The following is a 25,142-nucleotide window of genomic DNA, read 5'->3' as shown; positions in this document are numbered from 1 at the left end:
TGCTTCTGAGCTAGATGGCCGCTTGTTTACCTTCAAGCTTTTAAGACCCCAGACGCTATATCTTTTGATAGCCGGGCACCATCAGCTTTCTTATGATAGATACAGATTAACCTTTGGTGAAGAAACCGGGGTCTCAAATAATCTGCAGACATGAAGGAGTGCCATTTTGTTTTTTGACATATTGTCAATATCTAGCTGCTTAATTATGTCACAAACAAAATAACATTATTAGATGCTAATCTTTTAATTTTTATTAATTACAGTAGCTTTTTCTCAAACTATTATAAACACCTTGGTTTGGCTCCAACTGAAACACTTCACTTTGAACTTCATGTGTTACGTGCAGCTCCACATTTTGTTACCCAAGAGATTCATCCAAATTCTTAGAATACCAGTGCTAGGTTGTTGATTTCGTCTGCGAAATATTAACTCTGTATATTATAATTAGAAAGTGTTAGAAAGAAATGCTTTCAAGAAACCCTTCACAGATGTGGAAGTATCATAACACAAGTGTGTTGTCCCTCTACGTTAAGGGAAATGTTGCCTTTCCTGTTTGCTTCAGTCCGTTGAGAAGGGCTCCTTAGCCTACACATTTGGGAGGCATCTTCCTTTCAAGTCTCTGGCATCGCTCTGAACAGCCTAAAGTCTAGTCCTCATACCTAACCTTTTATGGCTGCATAGAGTGTGCTTTACAAAGCTCAAGGGGTCATCGTTCTCTATTTCAGTTGCTTTTTACATATATTTAAATTCTGGAGAATGGCCTTACGTTGTCTGCTGGTGCCCGACATTTCTGAGTAGCAACTAAGGTTTTTCTGTTCGTTTTAAGCACAGAACATAGAGAGTTTGGAAACTCTCTTTGATTAATCCTTGTATATAACCATAGTAACTTAAAAGGACCAATAAATACTTAAAAAGACAACCACCACAGCATTTTCAGGCTCATATAAAAAGAGACAGATTCCTGTTTGTATAAGTAGATTTTTAAAAACAGGTTTTGAAAATATGCCACTTTATATTTTGTCCATATATCAGAGAAGGTTAAAATCATAACTAATCCATCATGGTTTGCTTGACTATATATGTATGAGTTATAGTCTTTTTAAAATGTAGTTAGTGGTTCTCAATCATGATTACATATTAGAAACACCTGGGAAGCATATATAACAATGGATGCCCAGGATACACCCCTAATCAATTTTATCAGGATCTCTGTGGGTTGCAACTAGATATTAGTTCTTTTCTTTGAGGTAAATCCTGCATGACAATGACAGGCATGACCATTAGCCGTGCCGTTTGCGGAAGCACTCACGTACAAGCATCTACTGAGCAACTCGAGTCCTCTGCACCTTCCCCAGAGAACCCCCGTTCTCCTAGAGGACCATTGGTTGAATCTGTTTCCATCTAAGGATGAGTACTGCCTGTTTTTGAACTTTATATAATGGACAGTGTTTTCCAGAAATTTCTGAGATGGTTCTAACATGCATCCAAAATTAGTAAACATTGAAGTGGGATTTCTAAATCTGAGTTGTAGCACAGTGTTAAAAAAGAGGTATGTGTGTTTCCAGAAGTAGTATTAAAGAAGCTGGTACTTTCAAGGGACTTTAAAGACAGTTTTCCAATAGGTAGAGCTATAAAGAATGATGTGATTAACATTCATTTAAACAATGAAAGTCATTCCATCCTTCCCTTGTGTCCTTTCATACTTTGCAGAAATGGTCATTTTCCCCAGGCTTAGCTTACCATTTTTATTTTATTTATATTACAATATTTTTATTGGGGGCTCTTACAGCTCTTATAACAATCCATATGTTAATTGTGTCAAGCATACTTGTACATATGTTGCCATCATTATTTTCTAAACATTTACTTTCTATTTGAGCCCTTGGTATCAACTCCTCTCTTTTGCCCTCCCTCCAACCCTCAGGACCCGGTGATAAATTATAAATTATTATTTTCATCTCTTACACTGACCACTGTCCCCCCGGGGGAAGGTGTGGTTATGTGTCGATCATTGCAATGGGTTCCCCTTACCATTTTTAATAGCACTTAGATAAAAAGAGATAACCTAGCTATATGGCTAGATTTTCATAAAACACAAAAAATCTAGTTTAGAAATTGTTAGTCTCAGAAACCAGCATAGGCACTACCAGTCGGAGCTGCCTGGGTTGCAGGGGTTTGGTTTGGACTTTTATGAGTCAGACTTGGCCCCATGGTAGTTGTGGGTACAGGAATTCTGTGCTTCTAAAGTGTCCCTTACAAAGCAGGAGGAACTGTCACTGCACATATTTATGCTGAATTAGCGATTCACGTAAAAACTGTGAGCAGGACACCCAGACTCAAAGCATTCTAAGAACATGTTAATGGTTTACTGAAAAAAGTAGCAACTGAAAATACTTTTTATTTAAACTAAATACATGAACAACAAGTTAAGTTAGTTGGTACAAATTACCTATACCGAATCAATGTAAAATAAGGTTTCTCCATACAGGTTCATAGAACTTCTAATAATGATTCTGATTCTAACTATAGATAATTTTGCCCATCAGGAAAGAATTTTGTTTCTACCATTTTCTGAGGTTCTAAACTAAAGTGATTAGATTACATCACAGAGTGAAAGGTACTTAGATGAATTTAGGGAGCAGAAAGGGGAAAAAATTATGTATTTAAAATACATGTACTCAGTACCTTCCAGTGGACCTGTAGTTACTTCCACACGTCTATGTGATCACGATCAGAGCACCCGGGAGCATTCCCTAAACATTTACATGCTGCCTTGAGGAGAGTAAGCAGTCGTCACCCAACGTTAGTGTGTGTGAGAGTCATGTAAGGATTTGGTTAAAATTGAGACTTGCACCATCCTGACTCACCTGCAAGGGATTCTAAATCTGGCCTCTAGGAAATGCCATTGCATGTTAAAGTCCATGTCTACCATTGGTACCACATGTCAAATCTCCTGTGGCATTAATGCATAAATGAACACACAGGTACAAGTCACAGGCCCTGCCCCCCGAAATTCCATCTCAGATGGTCATAGCTGAAAAGCAGTTCCATCAGTGGCTCTGGTACATGGCCACGGCTGAGGAAAGCTCTTCTCTAATTGACATAAATTGTGCACGGAGGTCAAAATAAAGCTGAATAGTGCAAGGGGTACTGGCTATGTGTATGCACTGACAAAGAATCCAAGTGGAAAGAAGGATATCATGTAAAACATGAATGTGATGTGTATATATAATCAATTACCTTAAGCTATAGCAAAGCGAGTCTCCATTATATGAGAAATGCTCTTTACTACCTTTAGCATACTAAAACGTCTTCTTGAATGTCAAGTTCTTTGGGAAGTAATCATACCATTGGGCAGAGTATCATACTCTGATTTTTTTTTTAAAATTTAAAGCATAAATAGTAGCCTCAAATCTATTCAGTTTCTCTGAAGTATGATCTCATTACTCTCGCTACCTAATATTTTGCCTGTGCTTTCCTCAGACCACTGTAAAGTCTGAATGCCTATGTCTTTTGACCTAAGAAACAAAAAACATTTCTCCTTGTTTCCTGGTTGTCTATAAATGACAGGGGAAACAAAGGTATAAAACTGTCTCCCCCCCACACACACACACTTCAAGTTAGATTTTCTGAGTAATAAGAAAATTGGGAAGAACCCAATTAACTTTAAGGCCAGACTACTAAATTAGGTTTATAACTACATAAATCCCTAAGACTTTAATATGTCAGAGTGTGCAGCTATACTGTACACAGATTCCTAATAACCTAACAAAGAATAATGTATTAAAATTCACCATTCAATATGTAAGAAGAAAAGAAAAATGCACAATTCTCTAAAGTATTTTGTCAAGCACAAGATATTTTTCATTTCTCAGTGTGTTATATTAAAAGAAATTTGGCATGCAAACTTCAAAGATTTCTTTTTATCAATAAGCTGTAAATAGATTTATTTAAATCTTAAAATGTTTCAATAATATATTTTATATATGCATGTCTTTTACGTGAATACAGATATATAAATGGTTGAATTTTATATTTTCCTATTCTTCTTTTTAACAGAGCATTAAGAAAAAAAATACAAACAAACAGGAGATGAGCACATACCTGAGATTCATTGTCTCCCGCATGAAGGAGCGGGTGAGTCCTGTGAGGGAATCTTTGTGAATCTCCCAAAATGCATTTAACCATATATACTCGAGTATAAGCCAACCCAAATGTCAGCTGAGGCACCTAATTTTACCACAAAAACTGCATTAAAAATGTGCTGAAAAACTCGGCTTATACTTGAGTATATGTGGCACTCTGGTTCATACTTAACAAGTTAATGAGAAGCATTGTAATTGTGAAAACCGCAATTATATTGCTTTGTGCCAAAAATAGTCTTATGAAAGACCGTATTGTTTTGTCTTCGTTTTTTGCCACATTAGTTTAGAAACATTTACATTTTTAAATTCCATTTATTGGAATGAGCCTTATCCCTGAAAATTCCTATTTTATTTATTTACTATTAATCATCTTATTGGTGGCTCTTACAAATCTATCATTCAATTGTATTAAGCACACTTGTACATATGTTGCCATCAACATTTCCAAAACATTTTCTTTCTACTTGAGCTCTTGAAATCTTTTCCCCTCCCCCCCAACCTCCCACCTTCCTGAATCCTTGATCAAGTATATATTATAATTATTTCATGTCTTACACTGTCCGTTGTCTCCCTTCACTCACATTTCTGTGATTTGTCCTCCTCGAGGTTGGGGGGGACTATAGATTCAACCTTGATGGGTTCCCCTTTTCTCCTGCTTCCCTCCCCCCTTATGATAGTGCTGCTCCTACTACTGTTCCTGAGGGTTTTCTCTGTCCTGAATTCCATGTGATAATTCCCATCTTTAATCACCAGAGATTAAAAATAGTTTGAATTTAGGAATTGATACTTGACCTGTCCTTTTCTAGCTATAGTTAAAATCGATATCTCTAACAATCTTTCAGGCTATCGATCTCAATAAAAAGGGGAAAGATAATAAGCATCCGATGTACAGGAGGCTGGTACATTCTGCTGTGGATGTTCCCACCATACAAGAGGTAAAGTGGATTGTTTCTTTCTACTGCAAGTATAGTTTCTAAATTATCAAATTAAATGATAATTTAACAAGCATTGATTCTTTTTGTTATTCTTGAGAGTGTGCTTTTCCCATTTTCTTACTAAAAGTAAAACTATCAAATGTTTATTATGGTAAATATACAATAAACAGAGCACAAACCAAGAAATCTAGATTTATTTTTATTTTAAGAGAACCCTCATGCTAGTCTTAAGAGGAAGATAAAGACATATTCCCTAGATGGGAGAGGGGCCACTGGCACAGGGTCATAATGATGTCTGAGGGTTTGCTGATATATAGGACTTTAGAAGGGACATGGGAGGTCAAGGAAAACTCACATGTGAACGACATGTGGCAAATAAAAATATCACAGTTGGACATAGTAACGGGGCCATGATTGGGACACTTACGTTGTGGTAGACCCAGGAGCGTATATGATTGGTCCAGGGGCTTCCCCAAGGCACCCTCCCCCATGGTGATCTCTATCAGGGACACACCCAGGCAAGTCCTCCTGGGAGACTGCCCCTCCTAAGACTTATCAAGTGAGTCTGAGGGCAAGATTATTCATAGCCCTGGTCATTGTTCAGAGAGGATTCAATGGAAGCTTTAATCAATGTGGATTTTGTGCTTTCAGTCTTCCAGAGCTTTCTGCATACCTAAGCCTATAGATTTTTATATTTGCTGGTTTAAAAAAATTCATTGTAGTCTGGTCAATTTAATATCTCATGTGCAGAATTTATTTCTGGACACATAATAATTCACAAAGGTTTCTCTTAGGTAAAACTGTGATTCCAGACCCAATCTAGAGTTGGGCAATTATGGGAAGAACTTGAACAATATAAAGATTTTTACCAGAAAATTATTTTTCTAAAGTTCTTCATTTTATACACTACAGTTGAAAACTTTAATGAGTTTGATATTAAATGTTATTATAAAATCTAGATTTAGAGATGTTTCCTTCCAAGGTGTTGTAATGATTAATTTTATGCCACATGTGTCATTAAAAAGGACCCCTGATGGCATAGTGGTTATGAGTTGGGCTGCTAATTGCAAGGTCAGCAGTTTGAAACCACTGGTCACTCCACAGGAGAAAGATGAGACTTTCTACTCCCATGAACAGTTAGTTTCAGAAACTCTCAGGAGCAGCTCTACCCTGCTGACAGGGTCGCTAGGAGTTGGCATTCACTCGATGGCAGTGAGCTGGTGGGGGGTGTTTGGTTTGTGCCACTTAAGTTTTTACGATTAGGTATAATAACCTATAGGAACTGCCAAGGGAATAGTGCAAGATCATTTTAAAAGTTTCCTTACCCCGTCAAATATAAACCATGGACATTTAATCAATTACAAGTACTATTCTGCCCCTTTGAGCTTGTTTCCCAGGCTACAAATCCCAGACAAGAACAGACAGCCTTGTCTTTTCCGCTGAGCAACTGGTAGATCTGAAATGCTCACCTTGTAGTTAGTTAGCAGCCAAACATGTAACGCACTAGGCCACCGAAGCTCCTTCCTTATCACCTTAGTAGCTCAGAAAGACTGAGGCGCTCATATTTTGAGGTTAAAAGATAAATGAAAGTTGTTCCTTTGAATGCAACTGATAAATCCTGGGACAGATAAAAGTAGCCTTGGTGGTGCGATAGGGTAAAATTGGACTGCTCCCCTAGATCATTGGTTCAAACCTACCATGCACTCCAAGGGAGGAAGATGAAGCACTCTGATTCCATTAAAGATTTATTAACCTATGAAACCCAGTTGAGGGCTGTTATAAGTCACAGTCAACTTGATGGCAATGGGTTTGAACCCCCAGATGACAGTTCTGAACATAGCCCTTTCTCCTAAATTGTAGTTGGGGCCATTTAATCAGTTTCGACTTAGGTTAATCGTCACTGAGTTCACGCCACCATGGCAGTGTGTTTAGCAAGGGCCTGTTGTTAAGTGCCATTGAGTCAGTCCTAACCGCTAGCAAGACCTGTGCCCACAGAGCAAACCCTGCTCGACCTCGCACCGTCCTCACAAGTGTCCTGTGCTAGAGCCCGTTGTTGCAGAGCCTAGGATGAACAACAGCTCTGTGAGACAAGCAAAGCAGAGGACATGATTTTTATGCTTCAGACTGAACACACAGCAAAATGTAGCCAAGAATAACTGCAGAGTTGAAGTCAAAATACTTTGGGGAAACTGTATTTTTCGACCTGGTTGTATAATGGAATTATTCTAGAGGAAGTTTTAAACATTAGTGTTTTTAAACAATACCATACCCAACCTTCACAAATTCTATCAGAAATTGAGGGTTAGAACCCAGATGTCAACTTCTGTAAATAACCCAGGTAACTCTAGATCAGGGGTTCTCAACCTTCCTAATGCCGCGACCCTCTAATACAGTTCTGCATGTTGTGGTGACCCTCCAACCATAACATTATTTTTGTTGCTACTTCATAACTGTAATTTTGCTACTGTTATGAATCGGGTGACCCCTTTGAAAGGGTCGTTCAACCCCCAAAGGAGTCGCGACCCACAGGCTGAGAACCACTGCTCTAGATGCTACATAGGAATCAGGTAACTGCAACTGGAGCATTTAGAAAACCTTCAAAGAAGAAATAGCAATGTAACTGGGCGTTGGCCTGGTTGGCAGAAGACTATGGATGACAATGGAAGTCCAAAATCCGTTTGCAGGGTCCCCACATGGAGTGAGCCTCCAGTGACTTCCCTCTGACCATAGTCCAGGGATGGGAATAGCCATGCTGTCAGACACAGCAATTGTGGCAGATGTAGTTATGTTAAAATGCAATACCGTATCATTTGATCTCCCTTTTGATCCATTTTTAAAAGTTTTCAGTTTTGAATATTTTTGCTTTCCTTATTAAGTTTTCCCTGTTTTATCCAGTCATGGTTGCTAGTTTCTGTTTGCTTGCTTGCTTCCTGTCTATGTTTCCTATGATTTTCTGTATATGAAATGCAGACTAGGTGAATACAGAGACACTAACTAGAGCAGTAAATTCCTAAGGTAACAAACGGGTAAGGGAGCTAACAATGAGTACACAAGACACCGTGCTGAAGTCAACTGTGGTGGTCACTGCACAACCCCTAATCTGACCGAACAATTCTGAATCATGATGGGGAGTGTGGGACAGCAAAACTTCTTAAAAGTCAGAAAAATCTATAAATAAAATTGAGTGTTGAAGATTTCTACACAACGGTGCTCCTCCTGGAGCAGAAATTACAAGACGAGAGATAGAGAATAGGTAGAAGATGACTGAGTTCTTTATGATTTCTAGGTAATTTAGTATTCCAACCGGTTTCCAAGTCAATTTCCTAAGCATATAAACAGAATAAGAAAATGCTTCCTTTTTTCTACTAGCTGAGACTGTCAAATTTCACTTCCTTGATTTTTGCTTGAAACTTGCTCAGCCTGCCTCTATAATCTTTCTCTGTGGGCAAAGATGATTCAATAAAAAAAATCATTTTCATGTAACAAAGAAATCTTGGCATTATCAAGATATATAGTGGAACACTTGTTGTTGGTATTCTATATTTTAGTTTTGCAAAATAATACCTATACTGCCAATTCAACTTTTTAAATTATCTGCTTAAAAATCTTATTTTTTCAAATTTTCACTCTTGAGTCTCTATGTTATAAAGATAGTTACAGCTTGATCAACCATGCTAACTAAAGAATTCATTCCTTAGAGTTTAGCATTAGCTTTCCTCATTATTGCAAAGAGAAATGTTTAAGATGAAAATTCATTCCAGCAAATTAATATAGAGCACATAATGACTGCCAATAAGTAATCTGCCAGCTTTCTTTGTAATACAGTATTCCAACTAGAAATGGAGTTACTGTTTCCTTTTACCCATATTCTCTGTCGATGCTGTGGCACCACAGTACCCCGATGTCACCCGGAGAAGCTGCTGTTGCCCCACGCTCTGACATAACACACATAAGTATTTTCACCAGTGACTCTTCTGCCTTTTTGATTTTCCTCTGCAGAAAGTAAACGAAGGGAAATACCGAAGCTACGAAGAGTTCAAAGCTGATGCTCAACTATTACTCCACAATACAGTGGTTTTCTATGGAGGTTGGATAGTTTGTTTCTTTCATGTATTTGATTTTTTAAAAATACCATTTGTATATTTCATGTTGAGAAATACCATTTACAAAATACTACATACAAAATTTAGAACTTTCATGATTTTAAAATGCCATTATGTTAGAGTTTAAACTGTTAAGAATATTTAGTGGTGCAATTATAGCTTATAGAAACGTTTTAATGAGTGTTTTGATTAGTACTGGTTAGTTTGCTCTAAACCTAGAGAAGTAGTGGTTATTACGTTGAATCTAACAGATGCCTATAGAATTTTGTGTTGTTATCTGAACTTCATTTAAAATATATATTTTGAGTTTACGTGGTTTATATCTACTTTCACTAACCTAAAATAAAATGAACTGGTGCTTATTTTTACAGGAGTATATTGCTACATTTTTTATAATAGATCTTTTTCAGCATGCATACCTATGTAGAAATGTCCTGTCAGCATGTGTATATTGTGTGTAGAGGCCCCTTCTCCTTCGCACAACTGTTTGTATCTGTTTTTACTTACAGCAGACAGTGAGCAGGCTGACATAGCCAGGATGCTGTATAAAGACACATGTCATGAGGTACTATTGCTGCTTAATTATTAAACTCTGGCTATAATGCAAATTTATTTTTAGTAAACTCTGCTTATATATAAAGAATGCCATTACACAATTTTTCCCCATTTGAAATACATAGGAATTCATGCAAAGAGGGTCCCCAATTTTTTTGGCCTCTATTTGCATTATGTCCATTTTTTTTTTTAGGTGGTGCTTTTTGCTTTTGTGTTTAGCAAAACTATACTCAGTGTAATTCTAGGCATTAGATTTAGTTACTAAGTAATTTAGGAAACCGGTTTTTCACCTGTAATGTGACTAAGTGTTATGGAATTGATTAGATAAAGCATATAAATGTTTTGGCTTAGACAACACTCCATAAATGTGCCCTATTTGAATGAAAGTTTCAAATTTGAGTCCACATTAAACTATATAGGTTCATATTTATATAATAAATATACATTTAAGTAGTTTCTTGTGTGTGCTCTTTTTCATTTCAAAAGTTCACTTGTAATTTTTGAGGTTTTTTATTTTCAATTATATAAGAAGTTTCATTTTAAAATGTATTTCAATTTGACTTTTTGCTTTCATTCATTCAGTGAGTATTTATTGAGTGTCTATGATGTGCCAGGAAATGTGTTAGAAGGGTGGGGAGGGAACTGTGAACGGTCACAAGCTGCCTCTTCAGGGAGTTACAGTCTGCAGGAAGGGCCCCGAGTCCAAACAGAAACAGGCGAAGTTGCCGGTTTCCCTGTTAGGAAAAGGTTATGAAGGAAACTAGCAGGCACTAAAATGGAGAATGAGACAAAGGAAGGCTCACCGCTGGTGGTAGTATATATTATGTACAGGTCTCTCCGAATCACCTTTTTAAAGTAACATATAAGCTGGGAGCTGAACAAGAAACATGTACTAAATGAGATGGGAACACAGGTCAGTGATGGGTCCATGCCAGGCAGTAACACAACGCGGTGCCATCCAGTCAGTTCCAACCATGGCAGCCCTATTAGGGTTTCTGAGATTGTAAATTGTTATGGAAGCAGGCACTCTCATTTATTTTTCTTCCCTTGGAGTGGCTGGTGGGTTCGATCCACTAACCTTATAGAGGTAGCAGGTGGAGTGGTGGATTACATAGTGGGCTGCTATCTGCAGGATCAGTTCAAAACCATCAGCTGCTCACTAGAAAAAGATGAGGCTTTCTACTCCCATAAAGATTTAAAGACTCCTATAACCTATGAGTCAGAATCTGCTCAATGGCCGTGAGTGGGGGAGGCCTTGTAAGGAATTTGTATTATATTGTAAGTGCAAAAATAGAAATGATTTGAACAGGCCAGTGAAAAATGTTTCTAGTATTATTGAAATTTTAAAGCTAACGTACATCTATAAGAGACATAGAAGGCTCACCATTTAAGATTATCTATGAATGAAGGTTAATTTACATGAATCTATTATGATGTTTGGTGTACATGTATATTTTATATAGTCTAAAATTGTTTTTCTGTTTCAGCTGGATGAACTACAGCTTTGCAAGAACTGCTTTTATTTGTCAAATGCTCGTCCTGACAATTGGTTCTGCTACCCTTGTGTAGGTGAAAGCTTATATTTCTTTGAGTGTGTACTTTTTGAAAGGTTAAAGCCCCTCCTAAAGAGATGTATTCTCATCAGAGTATTGTTATGGTGGTTTGTTCCTGATTCTGATTTTTGACAACCCCAGTGGTGCAAAGTAGAACTGCTCAAAGCTGTGACATGTGACCTGTTAGAAGCCTATCATCAGGTTTGCCTTCTAAGGAGCCTCTGGTGTTTTGAAACTTGCCAACCTTTCAGCTAGTCGCTAACTGCTTAACTTGGCTTAACAATTTGTGCCACCTAAAGGCTCCTTCCTTTAGAAGCTTTGGTGGCGTAGTGGGTTATACGTTAGACTGTGAATGACAAGGTTCACAGTTGGAAGCTCCCAGCCGGTCTGTGGGAGAAAGATGAGGCTTTCTAATCCGAGGAAAATTCACAGCCTCCGAAACCCACAGGAGAGTTCTACTCTGTCTTTATGGGTTAGTAAGTTAGAAAGGCTCCTGTGGATGGTTTTAATGCCATGTAAACAGCTGAAGCTTTGGGGAAATGGGATTATGATCCATGTCCTGAATTTAACATGTGGACCTTATATATAAATATAGGAGCCCTGGTGATGTAGTGGTTACACGTTGGGCTTCAATCTGTATCAGCAGTTAAAAACCACCAGCAGCTCCATGGGAGAAAAGCCCACAGGGGTCACTATGAGTCGGCTTTGGCTTGACGGCAGTTATGAGTCTGGTTTTTTGGTTTTATATACAGACAAATAAGCTTTGGGTTGCAATAATGAGTAATAAATGAACCTTGGTTTTTCTTCTCACTCTTTCACAAGAAAGCTAATAGTTTGTATATACCCATAGTAATCCTGAAGCTTCAGCTATACAATTTTTCCTAAAAGGTATAATTTCAAGAAGAATGCTGAAAACGAGTCTGTTGCATTTTCTAGACATTTAGGCCCGCATGACACTAGGGTTTAGAGACTGCGTATCAGCCACCTGAGGGGCTTGGTAAAATGCACACTTCTGATTTGAGAGAACTGGATTAAGAATTGATTCTGATCCCTAGTGATAAAATCAACCAACTCCCGAGGGAGGTTCATTTATTTAGGAGTTACAAAATATATACTTAACTGAATACAGTATTCAGAGTGTACTTCCATTTAATACTTTAAGAGTAATGTAACAAGATAAAATGTTTTGTTTCCAGATACCTAATCATGAGCTGGTTTGGGCTAAAATGAAAGGTTTCGGGTTTTGGCCAGCCAAAGTCATGCAGAAAGAAGACAATCAGGTTGACGTTCGCTTCTTTGGTCACCACCACCAGAGGTAACTCATGAAGCCTGCGTGCCGGGATCTTAGCTGTGCTGCTTAAGAAGCCTTTAAGAGACTGACAAATCACACCTCTATCCATGTTTGGATGATTTCTCCATCAGAGAAATGATAGGGTTCTTTTCATTAAAGTAACAAAATCAGCACAAACTTACACAGCTCACAGTGATTTCTATAAATTATATTTCTAGGTTATTGCATATATTCATTTACTAAACTGAGAACATTGTCAGTAGCTGACACTACCTAAGCTTAGAAATGTGTCTGTACTGAGGTTGGAGTCCTAATGGCAGTGAGGTGGAAGGTGTTCAGACTGTGTCCTTTGGTAATTTGTAATGCTATTATCGTAGATTTAAGGATCTAGTAACCAAAAAATTATGGAGTGGGGGAATAAAGACCATATTAACCTTGTGGTCTAAGAATGCATGGAAGAAGTATATGTGATAGCCATTAGATATTGTTTCTAATTTTGATTTAAATTTTTCTTTTGCTAAGGATATATATATAGACATTTACATTTTATAAATTAGAAGGTTATATATCCCAAGAGTAAAAAAGTTTTAAATAAAACTATTTTGCATATTTAAGTATCTCAGATAAAGAATGCTAAACTGACCTCCTTCATTTTGATGGTCAAACCTTAACCTTTTATTGAATATTGATTAAAAAGTGCCCTAAAAAATGTCACTATTAGAATTGATATTAGGAATGTGAATTCACATTTTATGTACTATCAAAAACTCAGAATCCCCATGTGATTTCTCTTGGTTCACTTAACATGAATGTCACCACAAAATTTTTTAACATGCAAAAAATAGGAAAATATAAGCTACATGGTTTAAAAGTCATACCTTAAAATTTAAATGAACGAAAAGTAATCCCTGTTGTCACTGATTATACATGTAAAACCTGTTGGATTCTTGTATATTCTCAATAATAACAAAATAAATACAATTTAAAGAAAATACAAGCACTCTAACAGTCCATGAAATGTCTTCTACTATGTCCATAAGGTAAGGTCTTTGGAAGTGTCATTATTATAAGAAAAACCACAGAATGAAGCACTTTCTTCCACTTCATTTACTTTAAGAAGTTACATTACAGCTCCAAATAGATACCGTCCGAGTCCCCCCCGCAAAAGTAAGTCTGCTCTTTCATAGATAGAAATCTCAGCTAGGTATTCATCTATCATGACTAGACAGATTAAACAATTACCCAATAAAATTAGCATTTTAATTGTATGGTTATAAAATGATTGACTTTGAAAGTTACATGTTGCATGCATCATATTCATTTGATTTCGTTTTCGCATCAAGTTAGGCGCTGTAGCACAGGTGGGTTAATGGATATGTTAAGAGTGGGCTCTAAATTGCAACCCAGGAGTAACAGGTAGAATCAAGTCTGTGTGTTCTGGCTTCAACACAGCCTCCTTCTCTATCCTTAAGCTTTGTTAGAATCTCGGTGAACTGTAGTTTCCTTACCTGTAAAATAAGGGCCTTAATAATAGTATTTCTCTCCAGGGTTTTTGAAAGGCTAAAAAAAACCCTGCACACTAATACACAGTACCTGAACTTCTCAGTAAGGATTAGTGATTGTGATACAAATATCCAAAGAATAGGGGCAAGGTTTATTTCAATTTCATTTATTTTATTAAATAAAAGTTAATTTAGGAAACCATGAATTTGATAATTTTTAAAATTCATGCTAGTAGGTGAGATCAATTTGATAATTGAAATCTGTACTTTTTATATCTTCAACCACAAGTAATTTACTAATAAGAATTTATTTCATTACGTTTATAAGCAGAATATTTTAATATGCATTTGATTTTTATTTATGAAAATTCTGCCTGGGTGTGTACCTTCCTATGGTCCCCTATTAAAATCCCATTCATCTTTCAAGATCAAGGCAAAGTGAAGCCATCTAATCAATCACAACACAATAAGAACTTCTGCCTCTCCACAGCACACCAGAACCACCCGTTGTACATAACCGCATTGCATTTTATTTTCTTAGTTGTGTCTAAGAGAACTATAAATTCCTTAAAGGTAGAGGCAATGCGTTGACAACAGTGGCTGCAGCGATTGGTTCAAACAGGAGCTATTGTGACGATGGTGCAGGACGGGTTAGTGTTTTGGTCTGAACTGACCCAAGGGCACCTAGCTACACGCAAAACAAGCACGAGATCGAACCCAGCCACTCAATGTTTACCTTAACATGGGCAGCATCTCTCAGCTAGGAAAAACGAGGCAGGGGAACATAAGTTCAAATGGACAAATTCACCTTCATGTTTTTTAGCGTGGCTTCTAGTAGTATTTGTTGAATTGATACAACATTCTAGGCTGGCACTAACTTAAATCCAATTATGATATAAATGCCGTGAAAATATTCTTGAAACTTTACCATTTTATCCAATTGAACTGAATGTTTTTCCATTCTGTAACTTCAGATAAATTTTATACCTGACTCAAGCATTTGTGTTCATAGATAAGCATTTTATTACTAAATGACACCAACACTTCTCTGTTCATTAATTATGGTTTATCTAATAGTTAGTGACTATTGGCATATGTCACTAGGCAGTATTTTATAACTAACCCTCCTTGTATGAGGATACATTTTTGTATCTCATGAAACTTAGAGGACAGCTTCAAATGATTGTGTAATACTAATCTAAAAATAGCTACATGGTCCTGCTAATGTATAAAATTAAATTTATAATGCATAAAATAAAAGGAAGTTGTTTTAAAGTACAGATATGAACTACGACTTGAGTTTATCAGATTAAAGAAAATATTCAATAATTGGGGGTGTTTGTGAGGCACTTCAATTTTGAGAGCTTTGCTTTGGTGACTTTAAAAAACGCTTCTGATTTTGGTAGGAGTTTGTTTTTTCAAGGCATAATTAACAGGTCATATGCTAGATTATAATTGACACAAAATTATACTTTAGGTAGAGTCTACTAAGTACCCTTATATGTATATTTCTTCCTGCCAATTTAGAAATTTCTAACTCTGTCTTTAAATCTTTTCCCCAGGGCCTGGATTCCTTCTGAAAACATACAAGACATCACAGTCAATATCCATCGGTTGCACGTTAAGCGCAGCATGGGTTGGAAGAAGGCGTGTGATGAGCTGGAACTGCATCAGCGCTTCCTGCGGGAAGGCAGATTTTGGAAGTCTAAGAACGAGGACCGCGGCGAAGAGGAGGCCGAGTCCAGTATCTCTTCGACTAGTAATGAGCAGGTGAAACTACTCCTCATTTGTTTAAATGCGAAAATTGCTAGTGGACATACATTCCTTACTCGAATGAACAGATTCTGACCTCGTTTCCTTTCATTTAAACATTTATAAAGTGCTTTGTACAAGTCAATCAGAACCAGTTCAAATAAATAAATACAAAACCATTGGCACCTCCGTCCTGGCCGGGAAGAAAGCCCGCATACACTGCTTATGTTTGAAGTTATTAACTCTTTAAAGCCAACTATTGCCAAAATAGGTAATTAAGCAAGTGGTTTGAAAGAGCTAATGGAAACCGTGAACAAATGTACTCACTTCTCACCTACGGGTCCATTACTCGCAGAAAAGTACTTCTTAGTATCTGTAGTAATATGCTATTCCTTTCATGATGCCCTAGCTGAAGGTCACTCAAGAACCAAGAGCAAAGAAAGGACGACGCAATCAAAGTGTGGAACCCAAAAAAGAAGTAAGTTACTCTGACATGCAGTGTCCAAGTGGCATTTGAAACAAGAAATCTTTTTAAAGTTATGGTCAAGACAGTTGTACCTGGTGGACACTTGTGTAATTCCGTCATTCAAACATCACTTTTGAACCCAGTTTCCTGAGCTTTCTTGTAATTATCTACATCTCTAGACTAACAAACACATGCTGAAAGTCTCCATCTTTTAATTATGTAACTACTCACCAAAGTTTGACCAAGTGGGATGGGTACATTACAGGGCTACAATTCTTGAGAACTCTGATTTTATCCCCCATATCACTGTTAAAAAATAAAGCGCCTAACTACAAAATCATTTAGGCCAGGATATGAACACTGGAAGAGACTGTGACGTGCTTAAGCTTGGCCACATTTAACGGCAGGGTCCAAATGCACATTCAAAGTCACTGTTTAGAATTATTTTAAGTGTTAAATACATGTTTTCAACAGCAGTTCATTACATGGCTATTTGTTTTCATCCTAATGGAGCTTGTTCTTGTATTGGTAAATTATATTGCTTTGTTTTAGGTCTAAGCACTTTTCTTACTCTGTAGGAACCAGAGCCTGAAACTGAAGCAGTAAGTTCTAGCCAGGAAATTCCCACAATGCCTCAGCCAATCGAAAAAGTTTCAGTTTCAACTCAGACCAAGAAGTTAAGTGCCTCTTCTCCAAGAATGCTGCATCGAAGCACTCAGACCACGAATGATGGAGTGTGTCAAAGCATGTGCCATGACAAGTACACCAAAATTTTCAATGACTTTAAAGACCGAATGAAATCTGATCACAAGCGAGAAACAGAGAGAGTCGTGCGAGAAGCTCTGGAGAAGGTAAAGCTAGCGATGGCAGCCACAACACTGCTCTGTGCAGCCTGGGCAACAGGAGGGAATAGCATTGCCTGTAGTGCTCTACTGGCCTCTTCTACTTAAACATTAATCAGAGAGCAGCTTTTTATAAGTAGGGCTCTAATAAAACCTCTCCTATGTTACTTCAATTAGTAATGATAATTTTTCCCTATAAATTTTTACAGATTTAAAAAAATGTATCACAGCTGTTAATGAGATAAAGAAAAGAGTTACATCATTTGAGAAGGAACTATGTCTTAGTGGTTTTATTTAAGTGGATGGACCTGACACCTTGTGGTTTAACTTTCTTCATTTCAGTTGCGTTCTGAAATGGAAGAAGAAAAGAGACAAGCTGTAAATAAAGCTGTAGCCAATATGCAGGGTGAGATGGACAGAAAATGTAAGCAAGTAAAAGAAAAGTGTAAAGAAGAATTTGTAGAAGAAATTAAGAAGCTAGCAACACAGCACAAACAACTAATTTCTCAGACCAAGAAAAAACAGTGGGTAAATATCATTAGTTTTTTAATCAGCTGATTTCTGAAAATGTACCACAGGTATGATTAAAATAAATTCAGAAAAGTATGTTTACTAGATGCAAAATCATTCCTGAAATAAGATGAAATGTGTAATTCACAGATTTAATTTTTTTAATTTTATGAAGAGTCCTGTAATATATGAATCACAGATCTGACATTTTGGTATAATTGCTTAGAACTGTTTTGTTAAAATAAGACTATGAAACTAATGCATAAAGTTTTTAGTATAGTTTAGTAGAACTTCTTTATTGAGATAAGCCTTTTATCTACGTTAATATCAAAACTGAAATTGAAAATGTGAGGTTCGCCATAGTAAATTAAAGATTTTCAAATGTTACTTAGGATTATATGGTAGATAATATAATAAATAAAAATTAGCATATCTCATGAGTTTTTTATTGTGCTCCCTCCCCAAACCTAAAAGCATACCGACTGAGTTGAGTGCAGCTCATAGTCACCTTCACTAACCACACGTCTGTATGAAGCCACGGCCCCGTCTCTCTCAGAATGTCTGTTGGCTTCGAACTTCCAACTTTGTGGTTCGCAGCCCAATGCCTCCAGAGATCCTTCTAGAACCCGATTAAAGAGTATGCTTTGTGAGCACACAGTGATATGCTTTTCTTATGGTCCTCCACAATGCTGTAGTAAATTGGCAGAGAAAAGATTTTATTTTAAAAGCTCTGAACTTGGATTTTAATTTTAGTGACTTACATGTTTTGTGATCACTTAAATTATAAACATAAAATTGTGGTAAAGATTTGGGAAGCAGAAATGAAGGAATTCAGCATATAATTTAGGAAAACATGTAAAGACAGCTTGAAAGGGTAAAGAAGTGAATACCACTACATGGAAATTTCGGTGTGCTCAAGGTAACAGCAGAGCAGACTACACTACGATAATGTCTGCAATGATTTTAACTTCATGTAGTAGCTAAAAAGGGCAGAAAGCAGACCCTCAAGTTGTGGCTTGATAGCTCCATAAGTTGACTAAAGAAGGAACTGAAGGGCGGAGGGGGAACCGATCACAGTGATCGGCACACACCCCTCTCCAGGGGGGAAGAACAACGAAAACCCTGGGGGAAGGGAGACAGTGGTCGCTGTGAGGTATGAAAATAATAATTTATAATCTGTCAAGGGGTCATGGGCGGTGGGTGGGGAAGAAGAGCTGATACCAAGGGCTCAATATAAAGTAACTGTCTAGAAAAGAATGATGGCAACGTATGTACAAATATGCCTGATACAATGGATTGTAATAAGAATTGTAAAACCCCTCAATAAAATTATCCAAAAAAATACAGGAACTGAAAAAATGAGAAGAGGAATCTATAATACAGAATTATAATACTGCTTGTTATAGCAATTTGCCATTTATGAGAAGTCCCTATATCATGCCAACAGTTAATGTTTTTAGGTGCTGCCCAAAAGGCCGCGCAGTCTACTTAAAAAACAAACAATCAGCCATTGGCAATCACATGGAACATAGTTCTGCTCTGATACACACACAAGGTCAGAATCCACCAACTCAATCGCCAGTGGTTACCATTTGTGAGATAGCCGAGGTTGTAATTGCATACTCAGTCTTTAGTTAAGGAACTTGAGGCTTATGAGCAGGAACAGGTTACCCATTAACCATAATAAGCATGGACTTACTTGTGCTTACATATTAATAAGTACGGGGAAGCTCACACTTACCTTGCCTATTTTAGGTAATCTGGCACTACTTATGAGATTTAATAGAATGATTAAAAATCCAGTTGGTAGAGCTAGGACTGTACCTAAACTGAGATTCTAAATCCTAAACTTATCACATGATTTCTCCCACTCTTCCTCAACTTCCCTCGAGTCAGTGGTGACTCCTATCTACCCCTGTGGATTGCCAAGATGGTAACTGTGTAGGGGAGTAGAACACCCAGTCTTTCTCCTAAGGAGCTGCTGATGGCTTTGAACTGTCGACTGTTGATCACAGCTCAATGTGTAGCCACTGCCCTCCTAGAACTCCACATTATTTCTAGTACACTGTAAGATATGTAGAAATAATTTTAGTGACAGTGTAATATAGCAGAACAGAGGCATGCAAATATGTCATGGGACAAAGAAATGGCTGTTCTGGTGAGGCACAGTGAAGGGAAGCCTACTAAGGAAGGTCTGTCCCTTAAATAAACCAACAAAGACCGGGAGAGATGCAAACTCAATCAATGAATGAATGAATACATTACTAAATGAGTAAATAAACCATAAATAGGATGCGTGGGAGGCAGGATCGGTAGTGCTGTTTAAACATATGCTCACTTCATCTTAAAGCAACTTTTATAGGGAAATATTTGATGAGGAAAAGAAAAGGAGAAAAAAACTGTCCAAAGTCACATAAATTGGTTGGTAGTGTGAGCATAAGTTTCAGATAGAGATCTGTTTGACCTATTCCAAACAGTTTCCAATATGAACTCACGTTAGCTACCTTTCTCAATTAGCACCCTCACTAAAGCTGTTGCTGACATAAGATCACTAGACATTCTCAGATGATCAATTACATTAGACCAGAAAGGATAGAAGACACCGTCATGAAAATGTGAGGGCCGTCTTTTCAGATACGAAGCGCAGGCTGTTTTCCCCGAGTCATACCATCAAGACTCCTGTCATCAATAATAAAATCTACTCGACTACCCAGCTGTCCAACTTACATAAGTTTACTGACCCATTTTCAAGTGTTAGGTGTCCCAACACTCCGCCTCTCATTGTCCGTGCCAACACCCTGCTCACCTCACTTCTGTCTGTGATACTACCACTCGCTTAGCTTAAAATCTGAGCTCTGGACTGTTTCACTGTTTTTCCCATGCCCATTCACCTGGCAAAATACATTACATGGATTCTTTATCAGTGGTTCTCCACCTTCCTAATGCTGCGACCCTTTAATGCAGTTCATGTTGGGGTGACCCCCAGCCATAAAATTACTTTTGTTGCTACTTCATACCTGTCATTTTGCTACTGCTATGAAGTGGGCAAACCCTGTGAAAGGGTCGTTCGACCCCCCCCTAAACGAGTCGCAGTGCACAGGTTGAGAACCGCTGGTTTATATCAATGTTTCTCGATCTCAGTACCTTACAGGATGTTTACAGCAGCCCTGTTCTTTACTAGATGCAAATAAGTAGCACCTCTCCCTCCCCCCAGTCTTGACAATTAAAAATAGTTCCAAGTATTCCAAATAAAAGACTGGAAAGGGACCGCTGGAGTTGGTCATATCTGAAACCCACTGCCCTCACGTGGAGGCCGAGGCGCTGTGCCTTCACCGGAGCAGACAGTCCCCTGCTCCCATGGGACCTCCGTGACAACACAGGGGAGAATTAAAAATGAGTGGTCAGGAGCAAAAGAAAAGAGAAATTCCCAGTGTTTGTGAGAGGAATGACCTCATGCAGCTGTGTGTGTGGGTGTGTGTGTGTGGGTGTGTGGGGGGGGGGGGTGGCATTGTAGTAAGTTAGATTTTCCTGATCACTGAAGACATATCTCAGCATTAGTCATTCCAATCACTCTTTCATTTTCATTCTATAAAACATAATCTAATGTTCTTGATGATACTAGTTACATGTTACCGTTGTTGTAATAATATCTTGAAAGTTAGACTTCAAAAGTTTACCATTGTAACCAGCTTCTTTACTGTTCCACCTGCACTCCTGCCCTTGCCCTTCTGTGCTGCCCGCAGTGCTACAACTGTGAAGAGGAAGCCATGTACCACTGCTGCTGGAACACGTCCTACTGCTCCATCAAGTGTCAGCAGGAGCACTGGCACGCCGAACACAAACGCACCTGTCGCCGGAAAAGATGAAAGCTGTCTTCTTCCTGGAGAACCACCCGATGATCACTATTCTCAGACACAGCGGTTTTTGTTTCCAAGAAGCCAAAATTGTTTAGAATTTGCTTCCCATTTTGCACCAGCCTTTCAACACTTTTCGGATGAGATTTTGCACAGTAGTTTAAAGCTTTTGTTAACGCTCCTCTGGAGTTTTTCTGGAGGTCAAAGTAACATCAGCGGAGGGTATTATTTTAAATAAATTTTAATTGAGAATTTGTTGCATTTTCAGCAAATTTTAAAACATTTTTAGGTTTTACAAAGATTTTAACCTTTAAACAACAGATCTTTAAAAAAACCAACAGGTGACTACAGTGAGTTTAACAAAGAAACCTTTAAAGGAGATCTGAATGTAAGAACTGCTTCAAAAATAAAACATACTACCTTGATGTAACATTTTTTTCTTAACCTTGTTGAGCTGGTTTTGTTCAGCTTAATTTACTGTTTAAAGGCATTATCTATTGGTTATGCCAGTGGGTATGTGATTGAATTTAGGGAACAGGGTTGACACAGCAGGTGCTAGTCCTGCATATTTTTTCTTAAATATTTCCCAATTGTGTTTTTCATTTATTTCTTTTCAATATATAACTTTTATAACAAATTATTAGCTTTGATCTTGTAGTTTAAAATTGCAGGGAACTGGGGTAATCTTTTACTGAGCTGGATCTTAGAGAAAATGAATATTTAAATTTTAAAGTTTGCACATTTCATCTTTGTCCTAACATGAGTGCTTGTAACAAAGTAAATAAGTAAACAACAAGATAAAAAGCCAAAAACTACCTTTACCCATATGAGAAATTATAGATGAGGCATTCAAATTTCTTTAATGCTTCCTTCCCTCCCTCCTCAAATATCATCTGACTGCCTGTTATCTGGTGTCACCTGGCGTGTTGTCAGTTCATTCTGAAAGGAAAGAAAGCACTTAGGTTTCACAGGAGCCGTTATGTTTGTAGTAATGGGTCATTCTATTAATGAACTCCATCACTGTACACAGAATGAAGAATAATGCATGTTAATTTTCTTGTATTAAAGATGCCGTGATTTGTAAAAAGTCTGTATTTTGCGGAATGTCTGGATTAAGAAGCATTACCAATAGGAATGGATCGATAGTTGAATAATAATTTTTTTATACATAGATATATAAAATGCAGCCAGGAAAACTGAAATTACCTTTTCCCTTAATGTCTCACAATTTATGTTTTTTTCAAAGGCTAACTGATCTTAGATCAAGTCAAATTCCCATTTCTCATTTAGTTTTTTGGGTTTTTTTGAGGTTAGAGAAATAATTTGTAAATATTTATTTAGATCTTCGATATTTATTAAAGTACACACAATGGAAATGAAAGTCAGGAGAAGAGCCTTTTTAAAAGTTTTCTCTAGGTTTGTCAGGGTCACTCTAAAGATAAAAGTAGACCCCAGTCTTCTGGGAAATACTCATCCATCCACTGATGATAAAGTTGAAGATGGTGGGGACACAAGTTAATTGACAAGCTACTGCCCAATGGTGCACGATATTTTGTAATAATGACACGGTAGCCCTAAATTATGCAGTAACTTGGAGTGGTTAGCCCTTTGCTGTTACTGTGTAATTAATCATGTTGCCACTGTGTTGTGGTACTGATTGATGCATAATAACATTATCACCAAGAAAGTTTACCTTTGTTGATTGTTTTCGCGTTTTAAAACTTCGATCCACCCCTATGAAAGCAAGTTATTGTGGAACTATTTTTGGTGTAAAATCATTCCAGAGTCTGTAATATTTAACTGATAGCTGCATGACAGTAAGATTCGTGTTACTTTGGCTTTTTTGTCTTTGTTGACACGGTTGCACATTTCCAAGTTGCTACAGCGTGAAAACTGTGTGTTTAAAACAAAAAAACAAAATTAAAAAAAGATTGTGGCCTGGTTTTGTAAAAGTTTTAGGTAAAAATACAATCAGCTGTTTTAGGAATCATTATTAAAATTTTCTGCAAATCATAAAGCTATATTAAGGTGTTGAGCTTAGCCACTATGCACATTGTAATTACTCATTGTGGCTGTTCAGTTCTATGATGCATTCTGGCATTTTGTAAGCTGCTCTGACTAGCAATATATAGATTCATTTAATGTGTTAACATTGGTTAATAAATGTATTTAAAAAAAAAGCTGGCTTAATTAAATAAAGTGTTAATTTAGCCCAGTCCCCTATACCAAGCTAAATGCAACTGTAGCTAAATATTCATCATCTACTGTAGGTATTGCTATTTACCTTTACTGTCTATAAAATCAGTGTGCTAAATATAATCCATTCACTTAAAATTTATTCAAATTGAATTCATTTAATGAGTTCTCAAAAACACTATCATGATTTAAAAATGAGAGAATGATTATTGCATATCAATGATTACTGCATATCAGCCTCAGAAATGGATGCACTGTGATCTTTTGATTATTCATAGGTTAAATATATCTATAAGAAAGTCTGTCTGAAAAAAAAAAAAAAAAGAAAGTCTGTCTGGTTTCTGCACAGTTGAGTACTGAGCATATTCTTAATAGGAAACCAGCTGAAGCTTATCTTCTGCTTTTTTATTTACTTAATGGCATACCAATGAATACTCAGGTACAAATAGGAGACACCTGCCAGACAGACTTACATAAACCCAGTGATTTCTATTAGCAGGTATGCTTACATTGCTGAAATCTTGTTATAAATGTGAGAAATTAAGTGTGCCTGGTATAAGTATACTATGCCATTTATTTGAGCCATCCTCAAATCGCAGCTTAAAGGGAACTCCAAGACCAGCCTTACTAGTTGGGTAGTGGTCTGTGAAGTGAACAATAACACAAGGAAGGTAAGCACTACGTAGAGCAACCGATCCTGCGAGATAAAAAAGGCAGCATGTGCCTAAGGGCCGAGCTCAGAAGACAGGGAAGGGAGGCTGGGAAAGGCGGAGGCTGAATCACAGAAACCCTGGACACGTGCTAAATGATGCTGCAGGACAAGGACTGCAGTCAGTGGCACGAAATAAACGTTAGTGAGTTGTTTAGTGGAGAACTGATTTGCTCTGTAAACCTTCACCCCGTGTACAATAAAAAGGTAATAAATAAATGGAGTTCCAGTCCCAGGCCAGGTTCATCCTGTGGGCTCTCTGCGATAGGAGCCATTGGAACAGCCTACCAATTCCTAGTCCTCCCAAACCTACCTACTTCCTTCCCCGGAAGGCCTTTGAAGGCATTCCAAAATGCAGTTTGAAAATCTGTTATGATCTGTGAGCTTTACAAAGAATGGCCTATTACTTGGGACTCTAGTATACCAATCCCAGGTTTTAATATCAGAGCCCCATCGTTTTATTTTTATTTTTTTAATTAACTGTGGGCCTTATTTAGTACTCTAGTTTTCTTCATGTCTGTAGAATTAGAATTTAGGTCTGGACACTGAAGTTCCAAATACCATCGGATCCTATGGTTTCTAATCATAATAGTATTACTAGTCCAATAATCTTCATCTTGTTTTTATTTTGTTTCATTAGACTCATTTTTCTAAGCAATAGATTTGATGGTTCTCATTTTTAAATCACTAACAACGAATTCTGAATCTTAATCAGAATTATGTTAAAAA

General features: G+C 37.4%; 1 protein-coding gene across 4 annotated transcripts in view; it reads left to right on the top strand.

Annotated features, from left to right (window-relative positions):
• ZMYND11 (zinc finger MYND-type containing 11) overlaps positions 1-22,598 on the top strand; it is a 115,337-nt gene extending 92,739 nt beyond the window's left edge. For all 4 annotated transcript variants that reach the window (XM_004702338.3, XM_030885515.2, XM_004702340.4 and 1 more), the window contains 11 exons: positions 4,060-4,137; positions 4,988-5,080; positions 9,080-9,167; positions 9,693-9,748; positions 11,226-11,303; positions 12,488-12,606; positions 15,647-15,854; positions 16,246-16,314; positions 16,881-17,153; positions 17,487-17,672; positions 21,398-22,598. In XM_004702338.3, coding sequence (XP_004702395.1) covers positions 4,060-4,137; positions 4,988-5,080; positions 9,080-9,167; positions 9,693-9,748; positions 11,226-11,303; positions 12,488-12,606; positions 15,647-15,854; positions 16,246-16,314; positions 16,881-17,153; positions 17,487-17,672; positions 21,398-21,520 — 1,371 coding nt within the window. In that variant the 3' untranslated portion in view covers positions 21,521-22,598. The remainder of the gene's footprint in view (positions 1-4,059; positions 4,138-4,987; positions 5,081-9,079; positions 9,168-9,692; positions 9,749-11,225; positions 11,304-12,487; positions 12,607-15,646; positions 15,855-16,245; positions 16,315-16,880; positions 17,154-17,486; positions 17,673-21,397) is intronic.
• Positions 22,599-25,142: the final 2,544 nt, after the last annotated feature.

Source organism: Echinops telfairi, unplaced genomic scaffold, assembly GCF_000313985.2.
Source record: "Echinops telfairi isolate 266 unplaced genomic scaffold, ASM31398v2 ScPeMD7_31;HRSCAF=116, whole genome shotgun sequence".
In the NCBI taxonomy this organism is placed as follows: domain Eukaryota; kingdom Metazoa; phylum Chordata; class Mammalia; order Afrosoricida; family Tenrecidae; genus Echinops; species Echinops telfairi.
The sequence above is the reverse complement of the archived record's forward strand: the minus strand, read 5'-3'. Positions and strand labels throughout refer to the sequence as shown.